At 51.6% G+C, this 26060-nt stretch overlaps 2 protein-coding genes across 8 annotated transcripts in view; both read left to right on the top strand.

Moving 5' to 3' along the window:
* Positions 1-20972, top strand: part of EHD4 (EH domain containing 4) — a 78884-nt gene extending 57912 nt beyond the window's left edge. Inside the window, exons 4-6 of the mRNA XM_032343399.1 lie at positions 109-521; positions 10053-10217; positions 16879-20972. Coding sequence (XP_032199290.1) covers positions 109-521; positions 10053-10217; positions 16879-17415 — 1115 coding nt within the window. The 3' untranslated portion in view covers positions 17416-20972. The remainder of the gene's footprint in view (positions 1-108; positions 522-10052; positions 10218-16878) is intronic.
* A 3322-nt stretch (positions 20973-24294) lies between these two features.
* Positions 24295-26060, top strand: part of SPTBN5 (spectrin beta, non-erythrocytic 5) — a 45520-nt gene continuing 43754 nt past the window's right edge. For all 7 annotated transcript variants that reach the window (XM_032343357.1, XM_032343356.1, XM_032343360.1 and 4 more), the window contains exons 1-3: positions 24295-24385; positions 24670-24857; positions 25130-25297. In XM_032343357.1, coding sequence (XP_032199248.1) covers positions 24747-24857; positions 25130-25297 — 279 coding nt within the window. In that variant the 5' untranslated portion in view covers positions 24295-24385; positions 24670-24746. The remainder of the gene's footprint in view (positions 24386-24669; positions 24858-25129; positions 25298-26060) is intronic.

Here is a 26060-nt window from a genome sequence, read left to right as displayed (position 1 = left end):
CCGTCACCTCCTTGGAGGTGGCACTCTGTCCTTGGCAGTCGCCAGCGCACCCACGTGTGCCCCGGTCCTGAGCCCCAGCCTCACTGACATGCCCTTCTCTCCACCCAGGCTACGACTTCTGCCAGGTCCTGCAGTGGTTTGCAGAGCGCGTGGACAGGATCATCCTGCTCTTCGATGCTCACAAACTGGACATCTCAGATGAGTTCTCGGAGGCCATCAAGGCCTTCCGGGGCCAGGATGACAAGATCCGCGTGGTGCTGAACAAGGCCGACCAAGTGGACACACAGCAGCTGATGCGCGTCTACGGAGCCCTCATGTGGTCCCTGGGCAAGGTCATCAACACACCCGAGGTGCTCCGTGTCTACATCGGCTCCTTCTGGGCACAGCCCCTGCAGAACACTGACAACCGCCGCCTCTTTGAGGCCGAGGCCCAAGACCTCTTCAGAGACATCCAGAGCCTTCCCCAGAAAGCGGCCGTGCGCAAACTCAACGACCTCATCAAGCGAGCGAGGCTGGCCAAGGTGAGCCAAGGAGACCTCTTCCCGCATCTCCTCTCTAGGGGAAGGTGGGGGCGCAGGAGGGGATGGGACGTGAACAAGGTTCAGAAGAGAGCCTCAAGATCAGGAGGCCTGTTTAGATTCTGGCTCCTACTCTGTGATCTCAGGCGGATGATCCAACCTTTCCAAACCTGTTTCCTGCTCTGTAAAATGGAGCGCATAAGAGCACGTCATAGGATGCCTGTAAGGATTCAGTGGGACCTCGCTTGCAGGGCACACAGGGAGGGGTCAGTGCGTGCACCACCTGGGTACTGCTGTTGTCTTAAGACAAGGGGGATGTAGCCAGCTAAGCCAGAGAGGTGGCCTTGGTGGAACCTGTAGGGTGCTGAGATGCCACCACTGGTCACCCTTTGCCTAAGGCATGGACCCCAGTGTCCCCAACTCTGGAGCCAGAGTTGTCATAGGAGGAAGGCTGGGTCAGCCCAACACCCTAAGTATGCTACTTCGGGGGCCGCAGCGGGTCCCCACACTGGGTGGGGTGCCCACAACCATGCCTGCTGTGGCTTTGGGCTCCTCCACCCCATAACTGGACCTTTTGGCAGCCCCAGGGGTGCGCATCCGATAGGGTGAGCGGTCATCTGCTCGCCATCCTCAAGCACTTGTCACATCCCTGAAGAGAGAAAAGCACATGACTCCTCTAAAAAAAAGTGTAAGGAAAAAATGGTTCTTTAAAAACTGTGTGCCCCTTTCATAAAATCCCATATTCCTCTCCTGCTGGAAGTGCCTACAGATTTCGGCTAGTGTCAGTGATCATAAGAAGCATCCAGGAGCTTAAATCAATGTAAGTTCCCAGGCCCTGCCCTGGAGCTTCTGATTCGTGTGTGTGTGCATGTCTACGTGTGTATTTGTGAGTATGCATATGCGTGTGAATGTGCGTGTAAAGCTCCCCAGGTGATTCTGATAATCAGCCATGTTTGGAAGCCGGAGGTCTAACCACTCCCTAATTTCAGAAGGACGCAGTAGAATAAGTAATCTCTCCAGGGTCACCTAATCCATGAGTAACAAAACTAGAACGAAAAGACAGCACTCCTGCTCTCAACCTAGCCCTGTGCCTTGTCGCGTAAGCTAAAACCAGTCCACAGGCCTGCCTGGCCAAATCCACTGGCACTCTGGTCAGGAAGGGAGGAAGGGTACTTCCCCTTCATCTTCTGGGGGCAAATAACCATGCCCCCTCCCTTATTCTCTTGCTGCACAGAGAGTGACTTCTAGGCTGGCCTTGGGGGCCAGCAGGCCAGCCTTCTGGAATCCACCACCACTTTGCCTCATTGCAGGCCCCTTTCACTCAGCACCAGGGCCAGAACTAGGGACCCTAGCGGGTGCAGGAGGAGGCCCCAAACCCCCCATTACAGAATGATGATCTGTGTGCTGAGTGAGGTGTGGACACCATGCTCTGAGGAGGGGGCCTGGCCAGGGGAGGTAGGGAGGACTTCACCGAGGGTGACTGCTAGACAGGCTATTGGCCTTCTCACACCTCCTCATCTCCGCCCAGCAGCCTCTGTCTTCATGCCAGTGTGCTCACCCAGCAGCCTCTCTCCTGTGTCCAGAGAGACAAGGGACACATGGGTGGCTCAGTGGGTTAAGCGTCTGCTTTGGCTGGGGTCATGATTCCAGGATCCTCGGACCGAGTCCCACAAAGGGCTTCTTGCTCAGCAGGGAACCTGCTCCTCTCTCTGCCTACTGCTCCTCCTGCTTGTGCTCTCTCTCTCTGACAAATAAGTAAAATCTTTAAAAAACGAAAGAGATACCTGGCGACATCTCTGGCCCCACAGATAGACCCTCCATCTGCTCTTGTACCCTCGGCTCACATCCCATCCTGGTGCAAGCTCACGCATACCCCTGTCTTGTTCAGTTGCTCTGTAGCCCCGGTGCCCCTGTGAGGCACCATTCTTTATCCTGTCTTCCTGCTCCAGCTGCTTCCTGTCAGGAGCTACAGCCATTTTTCTTACATTTCTACTAGGAGGTCCTGCTAACCAGTTCGTAAATCCATTTGCAGCTTTCTTGAAGTGCTTTCTCTTGTGCGCTAGTACTGGGCCTAAGGCCTGGTGGCAAGAAGTCTGCTTTTGCCCCTTCAGTGGCCCCTTGGCGTGTGGTACTTCTTTTCTTCGGCTGAGACATCCGAACTTACACTGCAGGGCCCATGACACCCAACCTTTATTTTATAACCAAGATGGCGGATGCTGTGCTAGCCTTTGTAGATTTCAGGATTGTCTTGGAACTATTTAAAACACCCATGGACATTTCTACTTCACCAGTCACTGCTGAAGGCCTAGTGACTCAAGGCACAGCTGTATTCGGTCACAGAAATAAATAGAGAGCAGAGAGTCCACTGGGAGCGCCAAGCGCCTTGGGAGTTCTCTGCCCTCCTTGAGCGTCAGGCCCTCCAAATGGACAGACCCGTGCGGCCACAGAATGCTGCTCTGTCCTGACACTGGGAATAATGAAAGCCCTTGTGCCCATGCAGGGGCTGGGGGGGCAGGGTGGCAAGCAACTTGCTGAGCTTACTTCTAGGAAAAAAGCTTGTCTTTTTTTTTTCTTCCTAAGAATAGTATCTGGCTTGTTCCTTTTCATAAAGGAAAATGTTTGAAGTGTGGCTGTTTCCAGCCGGAGCTTCTCAGTGCCAGGGTGCTCCCAGGGCAGTACCATCCTGCGAAAGGGGACAGGAAATAGGGGCTCAGGCAGAGAAGGAGCAGAACTCAGCACGGTGGCCTTAGCAACAACCGATGTCATCTGCTCTATGCCATCTGTGACTTTCTGGCCGTTTGTGAATTTGTTGTTGCTTAAATGGATGAGGAGTCACTCGCGTTTTCCTCTTTGCAGTGTTTATATTACGTGAAAATGCTCTTTGATTTTGGCATATTGATCTCTGTTTCTGTTGATCAGGTGTTGCTTTGCTAGCCACCCCTTCCTGAGGGGCTGCGGGGTCCCACAAGCTCTAGCATGAGTATTTCATGCATTCCTTCCTCTGATCCGATCCATAACTGCACAAAGTCGGGCATTATCTTTGTTTCTCTTGCAAAGGAACTGAAGCTCAGAGACGTGAAGCAGCTTGCCTGAGGCCTCACAGCCTGTGAGTTGCAAAATATAAACTCAAACCTCAGTTAGTTTGGCTCCTCAGTCTGGAGAGCATTCACTGGAAGTGCACAGTGGACAGCCTCTGTAGCTTCTCACTATTGCTTTTTGTGTCCATCTGTCATTACGTGTAGTCTGTGAAATTGTCAATGGGAACCCTGCAAAGTTTAGAGGTTTATCAAGCTGATGTTTTGAAAACATGCAACGAGCAAGTTTTCAGATGTCACTTAGGAAGTGTCAGGTCGAGTTGGGGTGTGGACTGTGTCTATTAGGCAGAACTCACATTCCATCCAGGAGTGAAGCATGTGTGTCCTGTCGCTAATATCCTGCTGGGTTCTGCAGTGATCAAGCTCTAGGTACCATAAAAATGACACTGTAGTAATTGAAAAATGGTACTCTTGGAGGCGCCTGGGTGACTCAGTGGGTTAAAGCCTCTGCCTTCGGCTCAAGAAATGATCTCAGGTCCTGGGATCAAGCCCCACATCGGGCTCTCTGCTTGGCAGGGAGCCTGCTTCCCCCTCTCTCTCTGCCTGCCTCTCTGTCTACTTGTGATCTCTGTCTGTCAAATAAATAAATAAAATCTTAAAAAAAAAAAAAAGGAAAAATGGCACTCTTACCAAAGATCTCTTGAAATTTAATGATTTCCCTGGTTTTTCTACTTTTATGTATATTTTTTGCATCCCTCTAGTTCAAGGAACAAGAAAACTTTGGGGTAGGTTTTTTGGTTAACCTCAAAGACTGCATCTTAAGGATATCAGTAGGCATCCTTTTCTGAAGACTGTTTACAATTTAGGGTGCTAATCCAGATTCATTTCATGATTCTTCAGGCGATTTGGGGAAAGTTCAAAACAGCACTGAAAAAAATACCATGTAGTTTTATGCAGCTGTCACTAACCCAGCCAAACAGAAGAAATTCGGCTCTTCCAGACAAACCCCAAACAAGAGTTGTTCGTGGAATAAAGGAACAAAAATAGTGAGGGCTCCACCCTTCGTAAATGTTGTCCAGGAGCAGGAGAGGTTCCCACCCCTCTAGTGGTCTTCACACAACAAAAAAAGTGAGTCAACGCTTGAGGAAGGAACAGCTCAAAATGAGAAAGAAAAGGAGAGGTCAGTGGTTTTCCGAGTCCCCCGCCAGGTCTGTGGCATTCAGTGTTGTCTTCAAAGCGTGTTCTCCTCCAATCCCGTGTAAAGCACAGAGCCTAGCTTTGTGGTCTGTCTGCCTTGCCAAATGGACCCAGGTGAAGGTGTGAGGACCCTTCTACAGCAGCTGATGACACCCCACTAATGCTTAGTGTGCCACGGGGCTTTTAGAAATCTCTCTGTCCACTGTGTATGCGTGTGTCAGTATTTGCGCCCAGGCAGGGAAGCCCATCTCCTTGAAGGCTGACCTCACACGAGTGGGTGGGCCCCCACGGGGCCCCCTGCAGCTGTTCCGGATGAAGAGCTGTGGGCTTCAGCTTCAGTTTCAACAGAATGACAGACCCCAGCTTGAGGGAATCCGGTGAGTGGCTCTTCTCTGCCACTGATAGTCTCCCAGTCTTACTACTCCACAGCTCCACTTTCTGGGTCTCTAGTTCATGAACTGATTTTTTTTTTTTTTTTAAGATTTTATTTATTTATTTGACAGAGATCGCAAGTAGGCAGAGACAGAGGGGGAAGCAGGCTCCCTGCTGAGCAGAGAGCTGGATGCGGGGCTCAATCCCAGGACCCTGACATCATGACCTGAACCGAAGGCAGAGGCTTTAACCCACTGAGCCACCCAGGCGCCCCTGATTTTTTTAATATATCCTCATAAACCCACTTTTTAAAATGTGCTGATCCCCTCGTGTTCAATGCGCAGTGCAACTAGCTGGGCCTCCAAAGACGCAGCTCTCCCAACATTTTGGGTTAATGTGCAGATGAGGCAACATAGTGAAGAACCATGTTCCCACAGCCCGAGTCCCCCTAAGCTGCTCCTCAAGATCCAAAATCCATGAGGATGTCCACTCCTACTGACCATGAGCTCTGGAAGCTTCCAGCACTCGCTACCTGGGGCTGCCCCCACGCCCAGGAGGAATATATCCAGTATCACTCTGAGTACGTGCTTCTCTGCCTTGGAGATGTATGGACACTTGTCACTGGACACAGTTAATGAGCTTGTAGCAGAATCTCTACATGAAATAGATAGAAGTTCATGTTCATTTAAAGAGAAGGACATCTCTTTTTGCTCATTGTGTGATTAGCCCAGACAGAAACTGACATTATGATGCATTTGACCTCACCCAAATCATCAGCCTTGGATGAGTTGGGGCTTTCCCTGTTTAATACTAGAGAAAGGGTGAATTGGACAAGATAAGAATATCCAGAAGCCCCCTAGGGTTCAATGTCACTTATTTGTGAATGAAGTGCTTGGGACCCATATCCCTCATATTACTATTCAAATATATAGAACTTATTAATTTTTTCAGTCACTATTAACTCAGTAAGAGTTTATTCTTTATTCAGTAAGAACGAAACAACCACAAGCCTTCTCAGGTTTTACTAACCCTCTGACTCTGGGGTCTTTGGTCATTAGGCAATAATAATTAACATTTTTATTTCTTTTTCAAATATATCCAAATCCATGACCTCTTTTGATTCTCATCCTAACAACCCTGTGAGGTAAGAGCTGTCATTTCCAGTTCGCGTGTGAGTCAGCTAAGGTGGGGGCCTCGAGTCACCTGGCATGGCTCCACAAGTGGGCGGGAAAGCCTGACCCTGGCCTTCCAGAGCCGGGTCTCATCAGGCCTCCCCCTTCTCCGCTCGCTCTTCCCCCCTAGCTCCCTCCTTCTCGATTAGTTTTCTCTCATTATAAAGAACAAAATGACCTAGACCAAGTCCACCTCCTTCCCCAGGGACCATCACCTGGTCTGGCCCTCAGTCCTGTGTTTATCTGGGAAAAAATCCTTTGACACAGAGAGGCAGGAATGTGCCTCCAGGTTATCCCCTCTGTTTACCAAGAGTCTTTAGAAAATTGCAAGGTGCCATCCTGCCAGAAGATTGTGGTCTTTACCCACATCCTACATGGTATTCATAGTGGTGTTTGCAACAATATATGCATTTTTTGGGTACGGGGAAGGAGACTCTAAATGACCTTCCCATACAGCATCCCTGGGACTTAGGGACAATCAAAACCCATCAAGTCTCAGTCTTCCACAGTTTTTCTATAGGACACGGTTCACGTTCAGTTCCAGATTTTCAGCAGCTTTAGTAAGATTTTTTAATGCATCCCCCAGAGAAAGCAATTAACTCTATAAGGACAGGAATGAGGCAGCTGAATGCTAGTGACAGTTCTGCACCTCCTAACTGGTGGTGTGACCTTGAGCAAGTCATATGAATTTCCTGGAACCAGCAGTTCATTTAGATACAGGGAGTCCCTTCCAGATGTAATGTTCCATGATTCTAAGGATTGTAATTTACCTTGTAACTCAATACACGTCTTCTTTTTTTTTTTTTTTTAAGATTTTATTTATTTATTTGACAGAGATCACAAGTAGGCAGAGAGGCTGAGCAGAGAGCCCGATGCAGGGCTCGATCCCAGGACCCTGGGATCGTGACCTGAGCTGAAGGCAGAGGCTTTAACCCACTGAGCCACCCAAGCACCCCTCAATACACTTCTCAAAAGCAGGACCCATACACCGTGTCTGGGGCAGGAGGGGGTGGCCAATTAGAGGTAGCACAACAGGAGATTCCCACAAAACAGGCCAGGGGAACTTTCTGGAAGTGGAGGTTGAGGCTGAGAGCAGCCTGCAGCATGAGCAGGGCACCTGAGGGTGGTGACTCGGACAGTGCCAGGCAGGATGGAAGGAAGAAGGAATTGGGGCCCAGTTTCTGTCAGGGCACCGGAGGCCTGGTGTCCAAGGGCAGCCCACCGTCCAGCAGTCTTGGCCATCAGCCAAAGGACACCGTGTGGACTGTGATGAGGGAACAGGTGCAAGGCTGGTGGAGAGCTGTAGCAGGTGTCAGGCCAGGCCAGGTAACACAGGCCCCCGGGAACCAGGCAGTGTTCAGAAACCAGGTGCCAATCCCAGTGTGGCCGGCGGCTGTTTGGGGAGTCAGCCTTCCCTGAGCACAGGCCTGGCAACTCGAAAGGTCCACATTAGTAGGTAGTGAGGAAGTCTTGGGCAGCCCTGCAGGGGTCTGGCAACTGCCCCAGGCCTGAGGCCTGGAGGTGGAGGTTCAGTAAAAACCCTTGTAGATAGGAGACTAAGCAGCTTGGGAGTTCCTGCTTCAGGTGGGGCTGGCCCCAGCACAGGGGCAGGCCCGAGTATGGCAGGGAGAGGGACCCATAGACCCGGTACAGAAGTTCCAGGAGGGTCTGGAAATGACGCAAGGACAGCTAGTGAGCAGCTGGTTCTCCCAACTGAGTATGGCAGTCCCCCCAAGTCCTTCGTTGTGATACAGTGCCCTCTACCAGCCCCATCAAACCAAGCCAGGCAGTCACTGTCCGAGGCAAGGAAATTTCTAGTTTTACCATTTATTCATCATACCTCAGGAATGCAGTTAAAGTCTGCCACTCTAAATAAAGGACTCCCAAATTTGGGGTTTCTCTTTCTCAAAGAATCATATAAATGGTTTAAGTTGTTTTCATTTGAAAAATGGGTAAGTAAGTGTACTCGTGACAGGTTTTGACATCTCCCTGCCTATCTGTACTTGTGGCAGCAGCAGACAGCACAGTGCTTGCTTCTGTTGAACGACCTCTGCATAGATGGGAAGGTTCGCATTGTCTGGTCTGAGCCTGTCAGTGTTTACATTACGCCCTTATTTTAGGTTTCAGATCTTAGCAGAATGTTCTGGGTTGCACCCAGTGTGTGTCCTTACGCAGAGGCTTTCAGCTGAGGTGGAGGATGTCTCTGCTTACCCCCTTTATTTGATTGCCATTCTTCCACAAGATGACAGAAGTCTGTTTTCTTTAATAAAGGAGCTCCCATAGCTGCCTAGTCATTTTCTTTTTTGTCACCACTGTTCTGTTTTTCATCCATTCTCATTTTATTTTCTTGACTTCTAAATGACTCTACAGAATTCTGGCATACAAAGAGAACTTTTGTAAAGAACATTTCTTCTCATCCTAAAGTTGGAAATCAGCAGAAGAGTGGAAATGTTGACAAAGGGGTGACACAGCCGAGCAGAGCCCCCCACCCCCCTGCAGGGTTCACCACCCCTCGGGTGACAGTCCTGGACCTGCTCCTGCCAGCTGATCAGGGTTTCTGAAGCTTCCCCTTCGTGCACCTGGGGTCCCTCTCCCAGTGGGAGCTTCCACCATCCAGCCTGGTACCACACAGCTGGGGTGGGAAGGGCTTGTGCAGAAAGGACTTCAGTGCCATCTGTAGAGAATCTGGGGTTCAAACTCTCCATGGGGAGGTTATAAGACTTTCCATCTCCCTGTTCACTTGGCACAGATTTCCATGAAGATTAGCCACTTTTTAGCCATTTACATCAGATCAGCCGTTTGCATCGGCCTCCAGTTTCGTTTCCTGGTGCCCTGCTGAAACTTTCTTCAGGTCTTCCGGTTAATTGCCAGAACTGAGGTCTTTCTGCCTAGGCCCCACCCATCCCGCTCGCTCCCTGCGCAGACTTGGAACAGCCACTCAGAGGCACAACTGAACTGTGCCCAAGACCTTGCCCAAGTCAGTCCCCACCCCCAATCCCCGGCCTCACACCTCTGGCCAGCTTCCAAAGCAGGGAGCTCACGGCACTGTTCCTGCCCCTGCTCTCCAGAATTTTCATTAGCATCACAGTAGGTTAGCGGAGGCTCATTCTGATCCACCTATCAGCTCCTGGCACCCCCAGCAGTCTGCCCTCCCTGCCTCTGGATACGTATAGCAGCCACATACACAGCACCCCAAATACGGCCCACAGTGTGTTACCTCCGCACTGCCATCCATGCTCTCCACTCCTGGACGGCCGCAGCCCTCCCTCATGTCCTCCCTGTCTTTGGGGCCCAGCTCAGTTGTCCCCTTTTCCTGGCCCTCCTTTCCCACAGCCTTTATCTGCCACAGCCCATTCCCCATCCTGGTCCCTCTTGGTGGGGTTTTCTCTGCTCACTTTCCGTTGGTAGTCTCAACCACTCCTCTGGTTCCAGGCACCACCTCTGCTTCTGCTCTCAAACCCAACACCCAGGCCAACTCGGAGCTGGGGGTGCGGGAGGAGGACCAGGGGGGCCTCTTTCTAGGCACCTGTAGACAGTGCCAACTGGGGGATCCTTCATGTACCTCACATTCTGTACACCCAGAAGCAGGCTTATAATGTACTCCCCAACTCCCCACCCCCAATCCCCTTCCTTCTGTCCTGAGGGCCATGGTCCTGCTGGGCACCTGTTCCATGTTATGATACATTTAAGACAACAACCTGTGTATCTCTCTGGTGCAGTTCTAAATAGCGTGTCCTTACTGACATGTACCCCTTCAGGTCCATGCCTACATTATCAGCCACCTGAAGAAGGAGATGCCAAGCGTATTCGGAAAGGAAAACAAGAAGAGAGAGCTTATCAGCAGATTGCCAGAAATCTATCTTCAGCTGCAGCGAGAATACCAGATTTCTGCCGGGGACTTCCCAGAGGTCAAGGCAATGCAGGTACTGGGAGCTCATTGTAGCCTCATGGGTGTATAACGGAGAGGCAACACCACCTTGTCTGCTGGTTGCTGGGTACGCATGAGGGTTTCATGGTTTAGGATAGAGAACACAGGTCGCCTGGGTGGCTCAGTCACTTAAGCGTCCAACTTGATTTCGGCTCAGGTCATGATCTCAGGGTTGTGAGATCAAGCCCCACGTCAGGCTCCGCCCTGGCTGTGCAGCCTGCTTAAGATTCCATCTCTCCCTCTACTCCACATCCCTCTTAAAAAATAAAGGATAGAGAATGCAATGAATGCATCTTCCTAATGGTGATCCATGAAAATAGGCTTCTGTGAATAAAGCAGAGATTGCCTGCCTCCCCAAAACATTGAACCAAAAAGGGACACATTTTAAGAAGTAAATTTCTACGATGGAATATTACTCAGCCATCAAAAGGAATGAGAATTTGCCATTTGCAACAATGTAGATGGAACTAGAGGGTATTATGCTAAGCGAAATAAGTCAGAGAAAGACAAATACCATATGATTTCACTCTTGGTGGAATTTAAGAAACAAAACAGATGAACATTGGGGAAGGGAAGGAAAAATAGAAACAGAGATGGAAGGAAACCATGAGAGACTCTTTTTTTTTTTTTAAGATTTTATGTATTTATTTGTCAGAGAGAGAGAGCACAAGCAGGGAGAGCTGCTGGCAGAGGGAGAAGCAGGTTCCCTCCTCAGCATGGAGCCTGATGCTGGACTCGATCCTAGGACCCTGGGATCATAACCTGAGCTGAAGGCGGTTGCTTAACCGACTGAGCCATGCTGGCAGCCCCATAAGAGAATCTTAACTCTAGGAAAGAAACTGAGGGTTGTTGGAGGGGAGGGAGAGAGGTGGGGGGATAGGGTAACTGGGTGATGGGCATTGAGGAGGACACGTGATGTCATGAACCCTGGCTGTTGTGTGCAACCAATGAATCACTAAATTCTACCTCGAAACTAATAATGTATTACATGTTAACTAAATTGAATTTAAATAAAAATGGTCAGCCAAACTGACCATCATTTTGTCCAGAGCAAGGACCCATCTCTGCACCAGAGGCCACTGTTCTCCCTGGAAAGCAGGCCACACAAACTCAGACGCCCATAGCTAGTGAGGCAGGCCAGGCAAAGAAAAACCACAACGCCCTCTCGGATTCTTTCTTGTCTTCCCACATTTGATGGAGATGTGGGTTCTCGGAAACAGGACTCTCCCAGGAGAAAACCAGCCTACGAGTACAGTGAGAACTGTACCCATGGGGGTGGGGGGGTGCTGGGCAGTCTGTGCCCTGCTTCCGGCCACACCCTGGAGACCTCCAGGTACCATCTTCTGCCCTGAGCCACCGAGAAGGATGGGGCTAGAGGAAGAGCAGTAGGAGATATGCCCCTGGAAGGTGGGCCGACGAGCTGCCTGGCTGCCTCAGAAAAGCATCAGAGGAGGAGAGGCAGAGCGGTGGGACAAGGATCAGCAGGGAGCAAGAGGGGAAGCTTTGGCCCTGGGGAGTTCCACAGCATAAACCCTTTCTATAAAGGACACACTAGCATAGGAGTGGGCCATACTAACTGTTGAGATGGCAGGGTTCAAGGTGGTAAGAGCATGTGGGATATAGGAGGTGGTCAGGTACGACTTAGCTGGCTTCAAAATAAATCCAGAACACCATTTTTTCTTCCAGAAATGAAATAGGTGGTCCCGTACTCAGAAGATGAATTGGGGGGTGGGGGTGTTTAATCACAAGATGGCTAATTGGAGGGCTGCAGGGCCTCTGGAGCGGTCTTCCTGGGCAGGCCCGCCTTCACGCCCTTCGGCTATGCCCTGTACCCCGTGACCAAACTGAGGGACAGTGATCTCCTTGCATCCTTCAGATCTTTTTTAAGGGAAATTGGCTTCTTGATTGTAATGAAAGCTATGAAGAAAAACACAGTGCACACTATGGCCTCATTAGCCTCTTGAGCGAGCACAGCACCCCACCCACAAGAAGGGGCTGCTCCCAAGGCCTGAGGCATCGCCAAGCCCAGCAGAAAGCCACTGTAAGCCTCCTTTATAGGACCCGCCGGCCTGTCCCAGGTGAAGTCCCATAACACCGGTAGTGTGCCCCCGACCAGAGCTTCTCATAGCCATGTTAGCCTTGGCTCAGCCATGTCAGAGGAAACCAGGCCTCTCCAAATTGGAGCAGAGGGGCAGTCCCTGGGGAAGAAGACAAGGAAGCATGGGCCCCTTAACTAGCATCTCAGGAGAGGCCTTAGCACCATCAGCAGACACCTGAGGGCCCCCAGCCCTTGGAGCGAGGAGTGCATCCTGACGGGTACCCCCCATTCACCCATGTTCATTCACTCACTCACCAAGAAATATTAAGTGTACCATCTCAGGCACTGTCCTGGGCCCCTGGGATAAATCCGTGAGCAAACAGCACAACAAACAAACAGCTGTTGTGCTCCCTTGTAATTCATTGATTCACTCAGTGATTCTCTCCCTCCTGAGGCTCCAGGAGGCCAGGGACCCACGTCCTGGGCACCACCATATCTCTGGCCCCTGCCATGTAGCAGGTGCCCCATGTGTAGTTAGATGAGCTCCTTGATAAGTTAGTGTGTGTTTCTATCCGAGCAGGCTGAGGGGGTAGTGACATTCTGGGATCTTGACCTCACCCTGACACCCACACAGCTTGTAGAGAGATGGGGACGCCTCCTTGGGAAGCTGGCCAGGTGCTGACCACAGCATCCCAGCCCCTTCAGGGACTCCCCAGGAGACAAAGCAGGCCTGGATGCTTACTATCACCTGATACTTCGAACTAGTTTGCTGTCACCCAGGAAGCTTTGTGGGCGTTGATGGTGGGGGCCAGGGTCTCCATTGGCTTGGATTCTGTGGAGCATCTGACCTCCCCTCCAGCACAGGTGTTCCTCCTCTCATCCACCACATCTGGGACGGCAGTGGGGACACAAGCTGGGAGGAAACTTTGTTAGGATCTTTGCGCATCTGAGGGCCACTCAGAGAGCTCCCCGAGGCCAGCTTTGCTCTGACCTCCCTGTGTCCTCACAGACCACGCTGCTTGGGGTGACTCAGTGGAAGCAATGATCTGAATGTATTGAAGGCCTTTATGTAGTGCTGAGAGAGGCCTGTGACCTGCTGGTAAAGTAGCCCTCATCTGCCCTGCCTCCTTCCGGGAGAGAATTTGATTTAACCACACAGTAGGGTCCAGATTGGAGAAGGAGAACATGAGCAAGGCCCCTTGGAGCGCAGACTCAGTTTCCCTCCTTCGAGAATGCGCCCCCTGTTTGGCTGACCAGCTGGCCGCATTCCCACAGCAGAGGGCAGCAGAGCCCTCCCCACTTGCTCAGCCCAGCTGGAAACCGGGAAAGTGCTTCTGGTGAATGCCGGGAGTGAGTGGGCAAGAGGGAGGCCAGCAAAGACCCAGCCAGGAACTGACCATTGTGCCTTGGGAGGGAGAAGTTCCAGGATCCGGGGCTTGGTGGCTTCGATGGAGGCAATTGTTGACAGGTTAATCTTTAAATTCCCCAGTGTGTATTCATCCCAATACAAAGATGTCTTTTTGGAGTGAACTCGGTGGAGGGCAGAGATGGCGGAGGTTTACCTCAGACCCCATACTCCCTTGTCAGGCCTTGGGATGAGAGTATAGGGTTTGTTTCCTCTGCACCCTCCAGGCAAGGGGTGGCTGCTGCTGTTACTTCCTGTCCACCCCTGCAACCATGTGGCCATTTCCCCTTGCCAGCTTTCCAGAGGTTTGCCGTCTGAATGCACGTACCCCGCGGGAGGGTGGAAAGTTCGGGCAGACACCACCCTCCTTCGTCTGCTTGGCCAGACACTGGGGCTTTGTGTATGCTCAGAACTCAGGCTCATTCATGAGGCAGGAGGGTAGGTGTCTGTGCACCCAGGGGAATCCAGACTTGTTTACCCCAGCAGCACTTGGATTTTTGTGTAGGCTGCCCGCTCTCCTCCTCCTGGGCTTTCTCTTCTCCATTCCCCTGGCTGACCAAGCGAGTGGCAGTTAGAGCCTGAAGTGTCGGGAACGTTGTTGAGTCCTGGTGTTGGGGCACCATACAGGTGACACAAATGGGAAGGGGTTTAGAAACTGGGCCTGCCCCACCCTGCGGCTCTCAGCGGGGCACAGGCTGCCCGCAGGGTATCAGCCCAGCCCAGCCCTGCATGGTTTCAAGGGGTCACAGTTTGCTACTGAGAAGAGTGTTGGAGGTGCCTCTCTACACATCCATCGAGCTGTTTAGCTTTTAACTCTGTCCGTCCATCTGAAGCTCAGGGCTGCCCTTCTAAGTAACAGCACAGAATGTCTGTCCTACTGGCACCCTCTGGACACCACAGTTTTGACTCTCCAGTGGAAACACGCCCAACCACACAGGATAGAGTAAATGAGGAATGGCCCGGCTAGACCATTCAGAGTTGTGTGGGTCTTAGGAATAAGGTTTATAACAATTATTATCAGGGAAAGATGTGATACATTTTTTTCTTAAAAATGCAAGTTGTCAAACAGTGTGGTCTTATTTCAGTTAAAAAGAGTGTGTGTGTGTAAGTGTGTGTGTGTGTGTGTGTGTGTGTGTGAGCGCGCGCATGTGCCCGTGTATGTGCACACATTTATAAAAATGGCTAGCAGTGTGTGCCCAGAGAAAGTTAGCAGAAGTTATTGCTGGGGGATGGAATTGTAAGTGATTTAAATTTTTTATTTTATCTATCAGTTTTTTTCCCCAAATTTTTACAATAAAGTTGTGATATTTATGATTGCACAAAGCTCTGCTCCCCCACCCCCCACCAATTGCCCGTCACATTACTTCTGCCCAGAACAGTGAGGTCTGAGTGAAACCTCTTTTACTCAAGGGTCTTCCTACCTCATCTCCAGGAAATTGCACAACTGGACAGCCCCTTGCTGGCCTTCTAGAATTTTCCTAACAGAAATATTTCACATAAAGCCCATATAAAAACTTCCTTATCTGGAACTTTCTGCATTTATTCAGTAAAACTGTTGTTGAAAACATTTTTCAAAGATCAGAAAAAGCCCCAGGTAACTCTCACAATTCAGAAAAAGCATGTCTCTTACAACGAACAGATGGTTTCTTCCCTCAGGCCATGAGAGGGTGTGCCCCCCAGGACCCCAGACACGGCTTCTGAGGAGCGGTAGCTTTTCTCACCTTTGAAGTCTGATGTGATAGTACTTTCCTCTCCCCTTTAATTACTTAGCTTTTCCTTTTCTAATGACTCTCTTCTATTTCATGTTATCATTTTTCCATTGTAAGCTAAGTCAAACCCTTTTTGAAAATAGGCAGAAACTAAAAATATTAGAATGTTTTCCCTCTCTTAGAGCATTAGCTCCCTGAGGGCAGAGACTGACTCCTCATGATTATATTATCCCCAGACTCCAAATCCCAGTAATCCCCAGACATCCCATCCTGGTAATACCAATCCCCAGACACCAATGCCTGGTAATACCAATGGCCAGTAAATGTTGGATGGGTCGATGGATGAAGGATGGATGGATGGATGGATGGATAAATGGATGGATGGGAGGCAGAGAAACCAAGGAGAACCAAGGTAGGAAGGACTATTTCTACAGAACCATCCACAGAGCCTATGTGTCATCTATAGTTGGCTCCTGTCCGAGTTGGGCAACTGCTGTGTCCCAGGGCCCTCCGATGTGCACATCTTCCTGCCGCTCTGCCTGTTGATGGGCCCGTTCTCCTGGCAAGTGATGCCAAGCCCTGCCCTGCCCTGACTAGTGATACTCAGCCCTACTGGCTGGATCTCTACTCACCCTCCCAATCCCTACTCTTCTCCCATTCACCAGTTTCAACTTTTACTTAATTGTACCTTAAACAATACTTTTTCTAACTGATCCAAAAACAACATTCTTAAATAATTGTTTTATCTAAAAAGACCCTTTGACACAGCTTCATGTTACAGCACAAAAGAACATTCGTCAAGGGGCAGGAAGCCATGGGCTCTCGTTTTGGCTCTGTCAGAACACCCCATGGGCTATGCATCCAACAGGGTTACTCACCCCTGCTCCTCCTTGCTCCCAGCATTGTTGTAAAGATCAACTGAAGTGTGTCATTAGATCACCTTAAAAGATAAAAAAGGATAAAAATCACCGCCTGGGTGACTCATGGGTTGAGTCTCTGTCCTCGGCTCGGGTCATGATCTCAGGGTCCTGGGATCGAGTCCTGCATCTGGGTCTCTGCTTGGCGGGGAGCCTGCTTCCCCCTCTCTCTGCCTATATCTCTGCCTATCTCTCTCTCTCTGTAAAATAAATAAAAATCTTCAAAAAAAAAAAAAAAAGAGATAAAATGTTGAATCTCTAGAGCACCAAAAAAAAAAAAAAGGCAAGGTTGAAGGAAGGGTATCAGAAAGCCCTTGGGGGACTGCTATCCCTCACATGACTTCCAGACAAAGATTGGTTGCTGTAAAAAATTGTTATCTTCCCTGCATCTTGTTTCTTGTTCCATAAGCCAATCCTGGATCTGGTGGATTCAGATGTTGGGAGTCCAGCAAATAGAGAGAGCGCTCCGGAGCAGCCTCGGGATGGGATGTCTGTTTACAGGACAGTTCTGCCTGCTGCCCTCCCTCTCTCTGCCTGCTTCCTGAAGTGAGGGCCTGTGACCAACTCTGTGGTTTATCCTCTTGCAGGAACAGCTGGAGAACTATGACTTCACCAGGTTCCACTCGCTGAAGCCCAAGCTGATTGAGGCTGTGGACAACATGTTGAGCAGCAAGATCTCGTCCCTGATGAACCTCATCAGCCAGGAGGAGAGCAGTATGCCCACACAGCTTGTGCAAGGCGGGGCCTTCGACGGCACCACCGAGGGCCCCTTCAACCAGGGCTACGGGGAGGGCGCCAAGGAGGGCGCCGACGAGGAGGAGTGGGTTGTGGCCAAAGACAAGCCTGTCTACGACGAGCTCTTCTATACCCTGTCGCCCGTCAACGGCAAGATATCAGGAGTCAACGCCAAGAAGGAAATGGTGACATCCAAGCTGCCCAACAGCGTCCTGGGCAAGATCTGGAAGCTGGCCGACTGTGACTGTGACGGCATGCTGGATGAAGAGGAGTTCGCGCTGGCCAAGCACCTCATCAAGATCAAGCTTGACGGCTACGAGCTGCCCAACAGCCTGCCCCCCCACCTCGTGCCCCCCTCCCACAGGAAGTCCATGCCAAAGGCCGACTGAGGGCCGGGCCGCTCTCAGGGCAGGCCATGGGCAGTAGGGAATGAGGGCAGGAGGGCCCGAGGCCCGTGCTGCCACTGACTCACTGACCCTGGCCACAGCACCGCCCTCTCTGTGCCTCAGTTCCCCCACCTGTGGAATGAGAAGGGCAGACACAGGACACTAGATGAGGTTCTTTCACCTCTAAAATTCCTGAGTTTCTATTCAAATGTTGGAAGGAGGGGGTGATAAGGAGATGGAAGGGTTGAAAAAAAGGAGAGATTGACCAAAGACTCCTTGGAAGGCTGGAGAGACGTAGGCAGGAGGTGGGCTGGATAGAATTTCACAACCCCAGGGAGTGAGCCGAGGGCCCTCCCAGAGCCAGCAAGACTGTGCTGGGCCACACAGCACAACGCATCTGCCTTGGCTCCTGTCTGTCCCTTAGAGCGTACTGGGAGGGAGCAAAGTTGATCTTATTTATTTCATTTCCTGCTGTATTGAGAGTGGAAAACAACAGCACAGAAGGTTTCTCTTCTCTCCAGGCTGTCTACCAAAGAGAAGACTGCTTCCCCACCGAGTCTGTGCCTGTGTTTGCTCCCGTCCACCCCTGCAGGCTCAAGCAGGACAGGCAGCCAGGCCAGGGGAGAGCATCTCTGATAACCAGCATCCTCCTGACTAATCCAACCAGAGCTCCCCCCCCCCACCCCAGACCCTGCCCCGCAGAGTTACATTTGGTTTGGAATTTGGAACTCAGAAACTTTATTAGCCCCTGGCAAGATTTCTGGTATTCAAGTCATGTCAAAGTCTGAAGGCTGGCTTTTCTTACTGGTCTGTCCAATAATTTGTAGCAAAGTCTATTGATCATAACCAAACCACAATAAAGGAAAGAGATGGTTCTCTGCAGCCATCAGTTAGTGTGGTGACACCTCCCCAAGGCTCCTTGGTCAATGGCGGGAGTTAAAGTTAAACCCGCATCTTGGTGCCTGCTGTGTGCTGGGCCTAGGGACATAAGGGGAATACAAGGCGAGCCCACCCCAGGCTGCCAGGTAGAAAAGGTCATTCTCTAGCTTTAGACACTATTTTTTAGTTCAAAAAAAGTTGGCATTTTTATTATGTCCAGTTTTTCTTTCTTACAGGAAAAGCCTTTATACAGAAACAGGACAGAATCTTTCATATGAAACCTTTTCTTCAAAAGGCTGTGAGTTCATATGGTGCCTGCCCATCACAAGGCAGGATCTGGTTCCCAAGTGTTCTCTCTCTGAGTCTTGGTATAAAGCTCTCTGGTCCACTTGCCCAGGTGCCCATAGATGGAGGTAGAGACAGGTAACTCTCACTGCCACACTCCGTCTGTGGGTGGCAGCACGGGAGTCACTTCATTATTATTCATGCAGTACAAAAGAGAGGCACAAAACAGGGATAGCCCCAGGGCCCTAAAGGGAAGGAAATCATTACAGTCCCACCCAGGCCTTCCAAAAACCACATTTTTTTTTCTTTTTCTGATATCCCCTGTAACATCAGGGGCAGAAATGCAGACTTAAAATTTTTATTTTGGGAAAGCTTTGATCCAGAGGCCAGTCCCCACACTCCCTAGTTCACTTTCTAAATAATGTCACTTTAAGAGAAGTAAATTCATAATATGATTTTTAATCTTAATGAGCACTTTTAAATTAATTTTAAATTAATCAGAAACATAACCAAAAGGTCTATGTCAGTACTATGATGTAAGCAGATGGTTTGATGAAAGCATGAGGACTGCCCAAGTGTGTGCCCACAAGGGAGTCCACCAAAGGGCAAAGCAGAGGGAAGAGAGAGAATTCATTGATCCAAAGGTTTAGAGATGCCAGGGTTCACTGATTTTCCATTGAGAATTATCCTGCTCCTTTAATTCTTCTCCTACATAATGATATACATATATATACATACACTGTGTGAGTTTGTTTTCTTGATACTTGCCATTGGGTATATAGGCAGATGGGCAAGTTTTGTCTATGCAGAGACATATAGGAAAGCTTGCAGCAGACTGAGGTTTCTGCTTTCTTTGCGGAAGGAAACTTCTGGTGGCACTGTGATCGCCACCCCCATGCTGTCAGGTGACAGAACATCTGGCAGTTGCCTCCTTTCCCTACTGAGGAAGAAAGAAAAAAGGAAATCCCTTGCCCATTTTTCTTAACATCTTCTCTTAAAACATGAAGTCATTCATCATGAAAAGTTGATTAAGAACTTTGAAAAAAAAGCCCTGGAAAACCTCAGGGATGGCTGCCAAGGATAGGGACCTGTATGTTCCCAGGACCTGCACCAAGTTCCTTGAGTCTGTCCAAAACACCCCTTATCCTACCTCCCCATGCAGCAGGGCTGGGGGACAGCAGAGCCCTCTAGAATTCTGTTCACACTGCCCAACCGCACTTCCCTCCCCACACCACCCCAATTTTAAAAAGTAGCCTCTCCACAGAGTTTGCAAGCTGGGCAGGAGGGCAGAGGTAGACAAACCCTAGCACTGTGAGACGCCATGCTCTCCATGATTCCACAGAAGAAGATCGAAGAATCTTGACTCTACAGCCCCAGGTCCCACGTAACAAACCTCCGCAGCCTCGAGTGTAAGAGGAAAGCAGTTTCAGCCTCCTCCTCCCAAAGTCAGCTTGCAAGCTGGAAGCCTGCTGATGAGGCCCTCCTGAACCAATGTGCAAAGAAACAGTGCACCAAGACCTCTCAAAACCCTCTGGTTTCACGCGACATGCACACATCCAGCCTGTTCCAGCCTCATGCTCCAGCCCAGCATCCTACGTGGATTCCTTCCTCACCCTTGCCCTGGGATGGCCCAGGGGTCCCCCTGCAATGGGGAGGGGCATGCATTCAGCCGGCTTCCGCCTTTCTGGGGCTGGACTGGGTTCTCCTCGGAGCACTCGTCATGACACAACTATAGTGTTTTCCCATCTGGAGCTGTGGTTCCTCCTGCAAGATGGTGGTGGGCCTTTGAGGAGTTAAATTCTGGATCACGGGACTGCATGTCCAGGCGGGTGAAAGAGCATGTGTGGAGAAGCCAATGCCTCCTGCCCTCTTCTTAACACCGCCCCCCCCCATTACCAGCCCACAGGGGAAACCTCTGCAGAGCCCTGACCCCCAGTCGTCTGACCACAGCCCTTTGCCATGCTCCGTGGGGTCTCCTGAGGAGCTGCCCACCCACCGGGCATGTCTTACTGCAGCCCACTGCCCAGCCAGGGGGCTAAGAAACTAGTCATGGCCCAACAGCCCCCACAGGGACCTCCCCACTTTGCACTGTTACACTCCTTCATGATGCTCAGAGTAGTACCCCAGGCAAACTGCCTTGAAGAGAAGGAAAACGGTTAACAGAGGCGCTCTTTATTTCCTCTGAGGAATGTAGCAGAGAAATAACATTCTTAGGACAGATAACCACTGAGTTTATTCAGGTAAACACGGGCCTAATTTAAGAGTGTGTTAAGTTACGTGTCCATTAGCCAATGCAGTTAATACACAATGCTTCTATTTTTTTGTAATCGTGTTTAGAAATGTCAAACCAAAAAAGAAGACACAATCTGTTGATCAATAAACTTCTGAAAAATTTACTACCTTTCCTCCATTGGTTCTGGTTTTCCAGTGACCCAGTTGTCTCAGGAGTAAAGCGTGGGGGCCAGGGGCAGCAGAGTGGGGAGGCGCCTGGATGGCTCAGTCATTAAGCATCTGCCTTCGGCTCAGGTCATGATCCCAGGGTCCTGGGATAGAGTCCCACATCGGGCTCCCTGCTCAGTGGGGAGCCTGCTTCTCCCTCTCCCTTTGCCTGGTGCTCCCCCTGCTTGTGCTCTCTCAAATAAAATCTTAAAAAAAAAAAAAAAGTAAAGCAGGGATCTAATGGAAATGAGGCAGAGGAGTTGGGGGGGGGGGGGGTGTACCCCTTCGGTATGCTATCCCTGTGACTCCCAGCTCTTCCTATGTCCTCTAGGCTGGGAGACTCCCAAAGCGGGGCTTCTTGAGCTGGAAAGCAGCTCCATCTGCTGGGGGCAGAGGCCAGGTCTGGGAGCAGACCCCAGGTGAGGATGACTGGAGACCAGGATGGAAGGAATCTTGGGGGCTGGGGGTCTTGTGAGGCTGGGAAGGGCACCACTGAGCACATTCAAGGGAGCTGGATCCCTGCGGCCTCATCCTCTCCAGCTCAGGGGCAAGCCACTGGGCCTGAAGGTGCAGGAGTGGTAAGGTTGGCGCCCCCTGGTGGCTGGCACTGCTCCTGCCTCTTGTCACACCCCCCCCCATAACAGACATCTGGGTTTTTCCCACTGTCACCCATCTACCCTTGCGGTGATTCAGACCCAGAATTTCCTTTGCAGAGCACTCCCTACTTCCTCACCCTGTTTCTGAGCCACAAGGTTTGGGTGAAATAGACACCTCCCCAGGGTAGGTCCTGACTGGCTAATGAAAGTATTTCATCCTCCCTGCCCCCGTTCCCATCACAAAAATTGGTTCAGGAATGGACATGTGGCTCAATTCAAGCCTATGAGAGCCAAGCCCCTCAGATTCCTCTTCAAACTCTTGAGAGAGATGTTCTCTCTTCTCTGAACCATGCAGTTTAGAGAAGTGAACTCATTAGTACAATACCAATGGCATTGAGAGGACTGCCCAGAGCTACTGGGGGTAGAGGAGCAAGGTTAGGCTGGCAGCAACCAACTCCTGGAGCATGAAGATGAAGGAAGCATCGAGAAAGGCAGAGGGAGTCCAGGCCTGTGGAAGCATCATCTGAACTGCTGGATCAAACCTCTTTGATCTCTTTGACTTTAGGATGCCTAAAGTCCTCCTCTTCCCAGACATTTCAGTCCTCTGGGACTTTTATGTTGTTTAAATCTTTTTTATGTTGTTTAAATCTGTTTGACTTGAGATCTTAGTTACTCACCACATAGATAGCTCAAAACTAGGTACTGACTAACAAGGAATTCTCATTTAAACAGGGGCTGCAATCAGTGGCAGCGAAAGAGGAGCCAGGCCTTGCCGCATGTGCCATGGCTTTAGCGGCATCTGAGCTGAGGAAGAAGACGAGCAGTCCCCCAGCCCCACTCAACAACCTCATACGACAAGCTCTGTTGAGGTCTGTGTTCAAAGCATCACACAGCTCCAGCCTGTCCTCTGGTGGTCACATCATACAAGACACCCTGGGCCAATGCTCTTGATAGGAGGAAAGACAAACTGGGAACAAGAGGGCAAGTGGCAGGGAACCTACTAGAAGGAGCAGGATTTTTCACTGGGGCTGATAGGATAGGAAAATGTGGACCATGAAGAACAGAAGGCACATTCTAAGCCAAAAGAACAGCTGAACCCCAATATGGGCGGGAAAGCGCTGGTCCAGTTGAGGCGATGGGGAGTCTTCATAGGCATGAGCAGAGTTGTGCTCTGGGAGGTAAACTAGGGAACTGTGCACAGGCTGATGTGTGGGCAAGATGTCAAGTGGGGGAATGCTGATGGGGCCGTGCAGGGACAGTGTAAGCAGAGTAGGAGGGTAGATCAAGGGGTTTTGGGGAGCGTGGAGCAGCTGCCACTGAGGACTGATTGGATCTGGGGCTGTGAGCGAGGAGGAAGCTTGGGCTCACTCTGATGTTGGGAAGCCAGTGGCAGGAGGGACCTCATAGGGAGAGGGCAACGGGAGGAAACTTCTCTCAGATGAGGGGAGCTGTTGCCATCCTGGGAGCACCATGCCCTCATTCCCAGCCACAGCCCCAGGGTTCCAGAGTGCTCTCTGTCCTGCCCAGCTCTGGAGGGCAGGCTGTGGCCGCTGTTCCTCTCACCAGCCTTGGCTGCCCGGGACACCCGCCTGAGGAGTATGGCATCTCCTCTCGGAGTCTCTGGGGCTGCTGGGTGAACCCACAGACACCCACCCCAGACCAGTGACTATGACCCTGAAGTTAGCCAGAATATTTTGTGAAGCCACCCAAATGAGAACCCTCTCTAGCCTGCAGTTCAAGATTTCTCAGGGAGAGGGGCACCTGCGTGGTTCAGTGGGTTAAAACCTCTGCCTTCGGCTCAGGTCATGATCCCAGGGTCCTGGGATCAAGCCCTGCATCCAGCTCTCTGCTCAGCAGAGAGCCTGCTTCCCTTCCTCTCTCTCTGCCTGCCTCTCTGACTACTTGTGATCTCTGTCTGTCAAATAAATAAATAAAATCTTTCAAAAAAATAAATTGCTCAGGGAGAGAGGGAGGGAGAGTCGCCTGTGGGCTCCCTCTATAGCCCCTGCCCTGAGCCCCAAGACCCAGATAAAACCCCTAAAAGTGAACACTCTGTCCCTGGCTTTGAAGGAGACTCTATCATTCCCACACCCTTTGCGTCTCCAAGTTACCCCTTCCCAGGGAGAGTCCCCTTCAGAAAGTGGCCCCTGGGTGTGAGAGAGTAGCCACAATTGGGCCCTGGCCGGAGCCCCAAGTCCCAGGACTCCTCTCCCTCTATGGTGGCATTCCCCTGGACAGGACGGGTGCACCAGTGTGCTCCCTCCCATCCCCACCCTTGTGGGTGCTCATAAAGAGGCCCTGCAGGGGTGCCAAAGGGCAGTCCCAGACTGGGAAATGGGTGCAGAAGCTTTTGACCAGGGGCTCTGCTATGTTGGTGCTATTTACCTGGACAACAGCAGCCCCATGGCACTCCCACCCAGAGCCAGCTCGGGGTGCTCCCATAGGCCTCTGTGACTTGGCAGCCAGGACCCCCACCTGACACTGGGAGCATCCGAGGTTGGGGGGTGGGAGGATGAAGGAGGCCATCCTGGGACCACAGGCTGCAGCATTCCTGAGCCACCCCCTCCCAGTCCAGGCCCCACCCTTTGGCAGGTGGGAGGACAAAGCCTGCTGTGTGGCGTCACCCCTGCCCCAGGGCTCAAGAGGAGGGCCAGGGCGTGGTCCCAGCTCCAGCCTTGGCCTCGCCTGTGGTTCTCTCCCTCCCCACGCAGCCCCTGCTATCTGCCGTTTCCATCTGTCCAGTAGGGTCCCTTCCAGGCACAGACATCGCCAAGGTGAGTTTCTTGTTTCCCCCTACCCCGCCTGCCCTTTTTCATCCCGAGGAACAGCAGCTAGTTCCCGTGCCCCAAGGAATCTGGAAAGTGGGGCGGGTAGGGGAAAGGGCTCTGAGGCATTCAAGCGCAGGGCACCAGCCAGGAGCTCCAGAACTTTACCTGGCTGGGCCCTAAACCACAAACCGCCCCTCCAATTGTGGGAACCGTCACACTCCTTCCCCAACCTCCCTGCCCCTCAACACCTCTGGCTTAGAGAAATATCCAGTGACCTCTCATCCCTAAAGGGCTGCAGGCCTGCCAGCTGGTCGGCCCCACAGTCCCGTCCAGAGCCGCAGGGCAGCTGTCCCAGTCCTGTCCCGCCATGGACTCCGCATATGAGACAAGCCACATTCGCAAGCTGCAGGCGCAGCACAAACGGATGCAGGAGAAGACTTTCACTAATTGGATCAACAACATCTTCCAGCATGGCCGGGTGAGTGCATCAGGGCATGCCCGGCAGCCCGTCTCTACTGTTCCCCCCTGCTCCCTGGCCAGTGGACTCGGGGGGGCCGGCCAGGAGGTCATCTGGCTGAGACTTCGAATCCCAGACCCCAGAGCCCAGCTGAAGCCAATTCTGTTGACTCTAAAGCCCACCTGAAACCAAGGAAGCTGCTCTGGGCTACACCTCCCAGGGACTAGGGATAGGCCGGGCAGCTGGGGAAGGCTGACCCTGTGCCTCCCCCCCCCCCCCCCCGCCCCTTCCAGGTGGCTATCAAGATCCAGAACTTGTACACAGAGCTGGCTGATGGCACCCACCTACTTCGGCTGCTGGAAATCATCTCCGGGGAGTCCCTGCCACCCCCCAGCCGGGGCCGTATGCGGGCGCACTTCCTGGAGAACAGCAGCCGAGCTCTGGCTTTCCTCAAGGCCAAGGTGGGGGCTGGGGAGACGCTTCTGGGCAAGGTGCTGGGGCAGACAAAGGGGATCAGCTGGGCTCCTAGATCATCTTTCCTGGGCTGGTCAGGGCAGAGCAGAGGATCTGGAGCCTGAATCTAGGCATAGCGGCTGGGATACAGAGGTCCAGAAAGTCAAGCCCTTCCTTGAACAGCACTCTCAGCTTGGAGATTACCAGACTGGCTGGAGTGGGGACAGCTGTCATCCTATGAGCGAGACTGAAACCCACCTCTGCCTGTAGTGAGAGAATTGTGGGATCCTTAACTTTCTCCTTTCCTATATAAGGAAATAATTAACCAGCCAAGACCCATGGTCCATGGGCCAGCAGAGCCCAGATGAGGGGCTGTGGGAGGCAGGCTGAGAGGAGAACACGGGAGCAGAGCCCTGGACACTGAGCCAAGCGGCAGAGGCAAGAGGTACAGGTCTGCTTTGGAGAAGCTGGATCAGTTAGCTGGCAGGGGCCGCAGCAAGCAGGAGGGAGCCACAGTCTCCTGAAAGAAAGAGCCCAGCCAAAGAAATAGTCATTAAAAGGAGGCAAAACTCCATGGCCATGGAAGGACCCTCATGGCCAGCATCGGGGGCTAGGCAAGGGTCCTGTATACTGACAGCCAGGATTGGGGAAGCCCACAGGGCTCCTGGCCTCAGGTCTGGAACCCATGAGGTAGCTGTTCCTAGAGCCTGCAAAATCTCTGAGCTGGAACTGGCTGGGCTGAACTTGAGTGTGTGTGCCTGTCACTTACGT

This window comes from Mustela erminea, chromosome 5 (genome assembly GCF_009829155.1).
Source record: "Mustela erminea isolate mMusErm1 chromosome 5, mMusErm1.Pri, whole genome shotgun sequence".
Taxonomy (NCBI): Eukaryota; Metazoa; Chordata; class Mammalia; order Carnivora; family Mustelidae; genus Mustela; species Mustela erminea.
The sequence above is the reverse complement of the archived record's forward strand: the minus strand, read 5'-3'. Positions and strand labels throughout refer to the sequence as shown.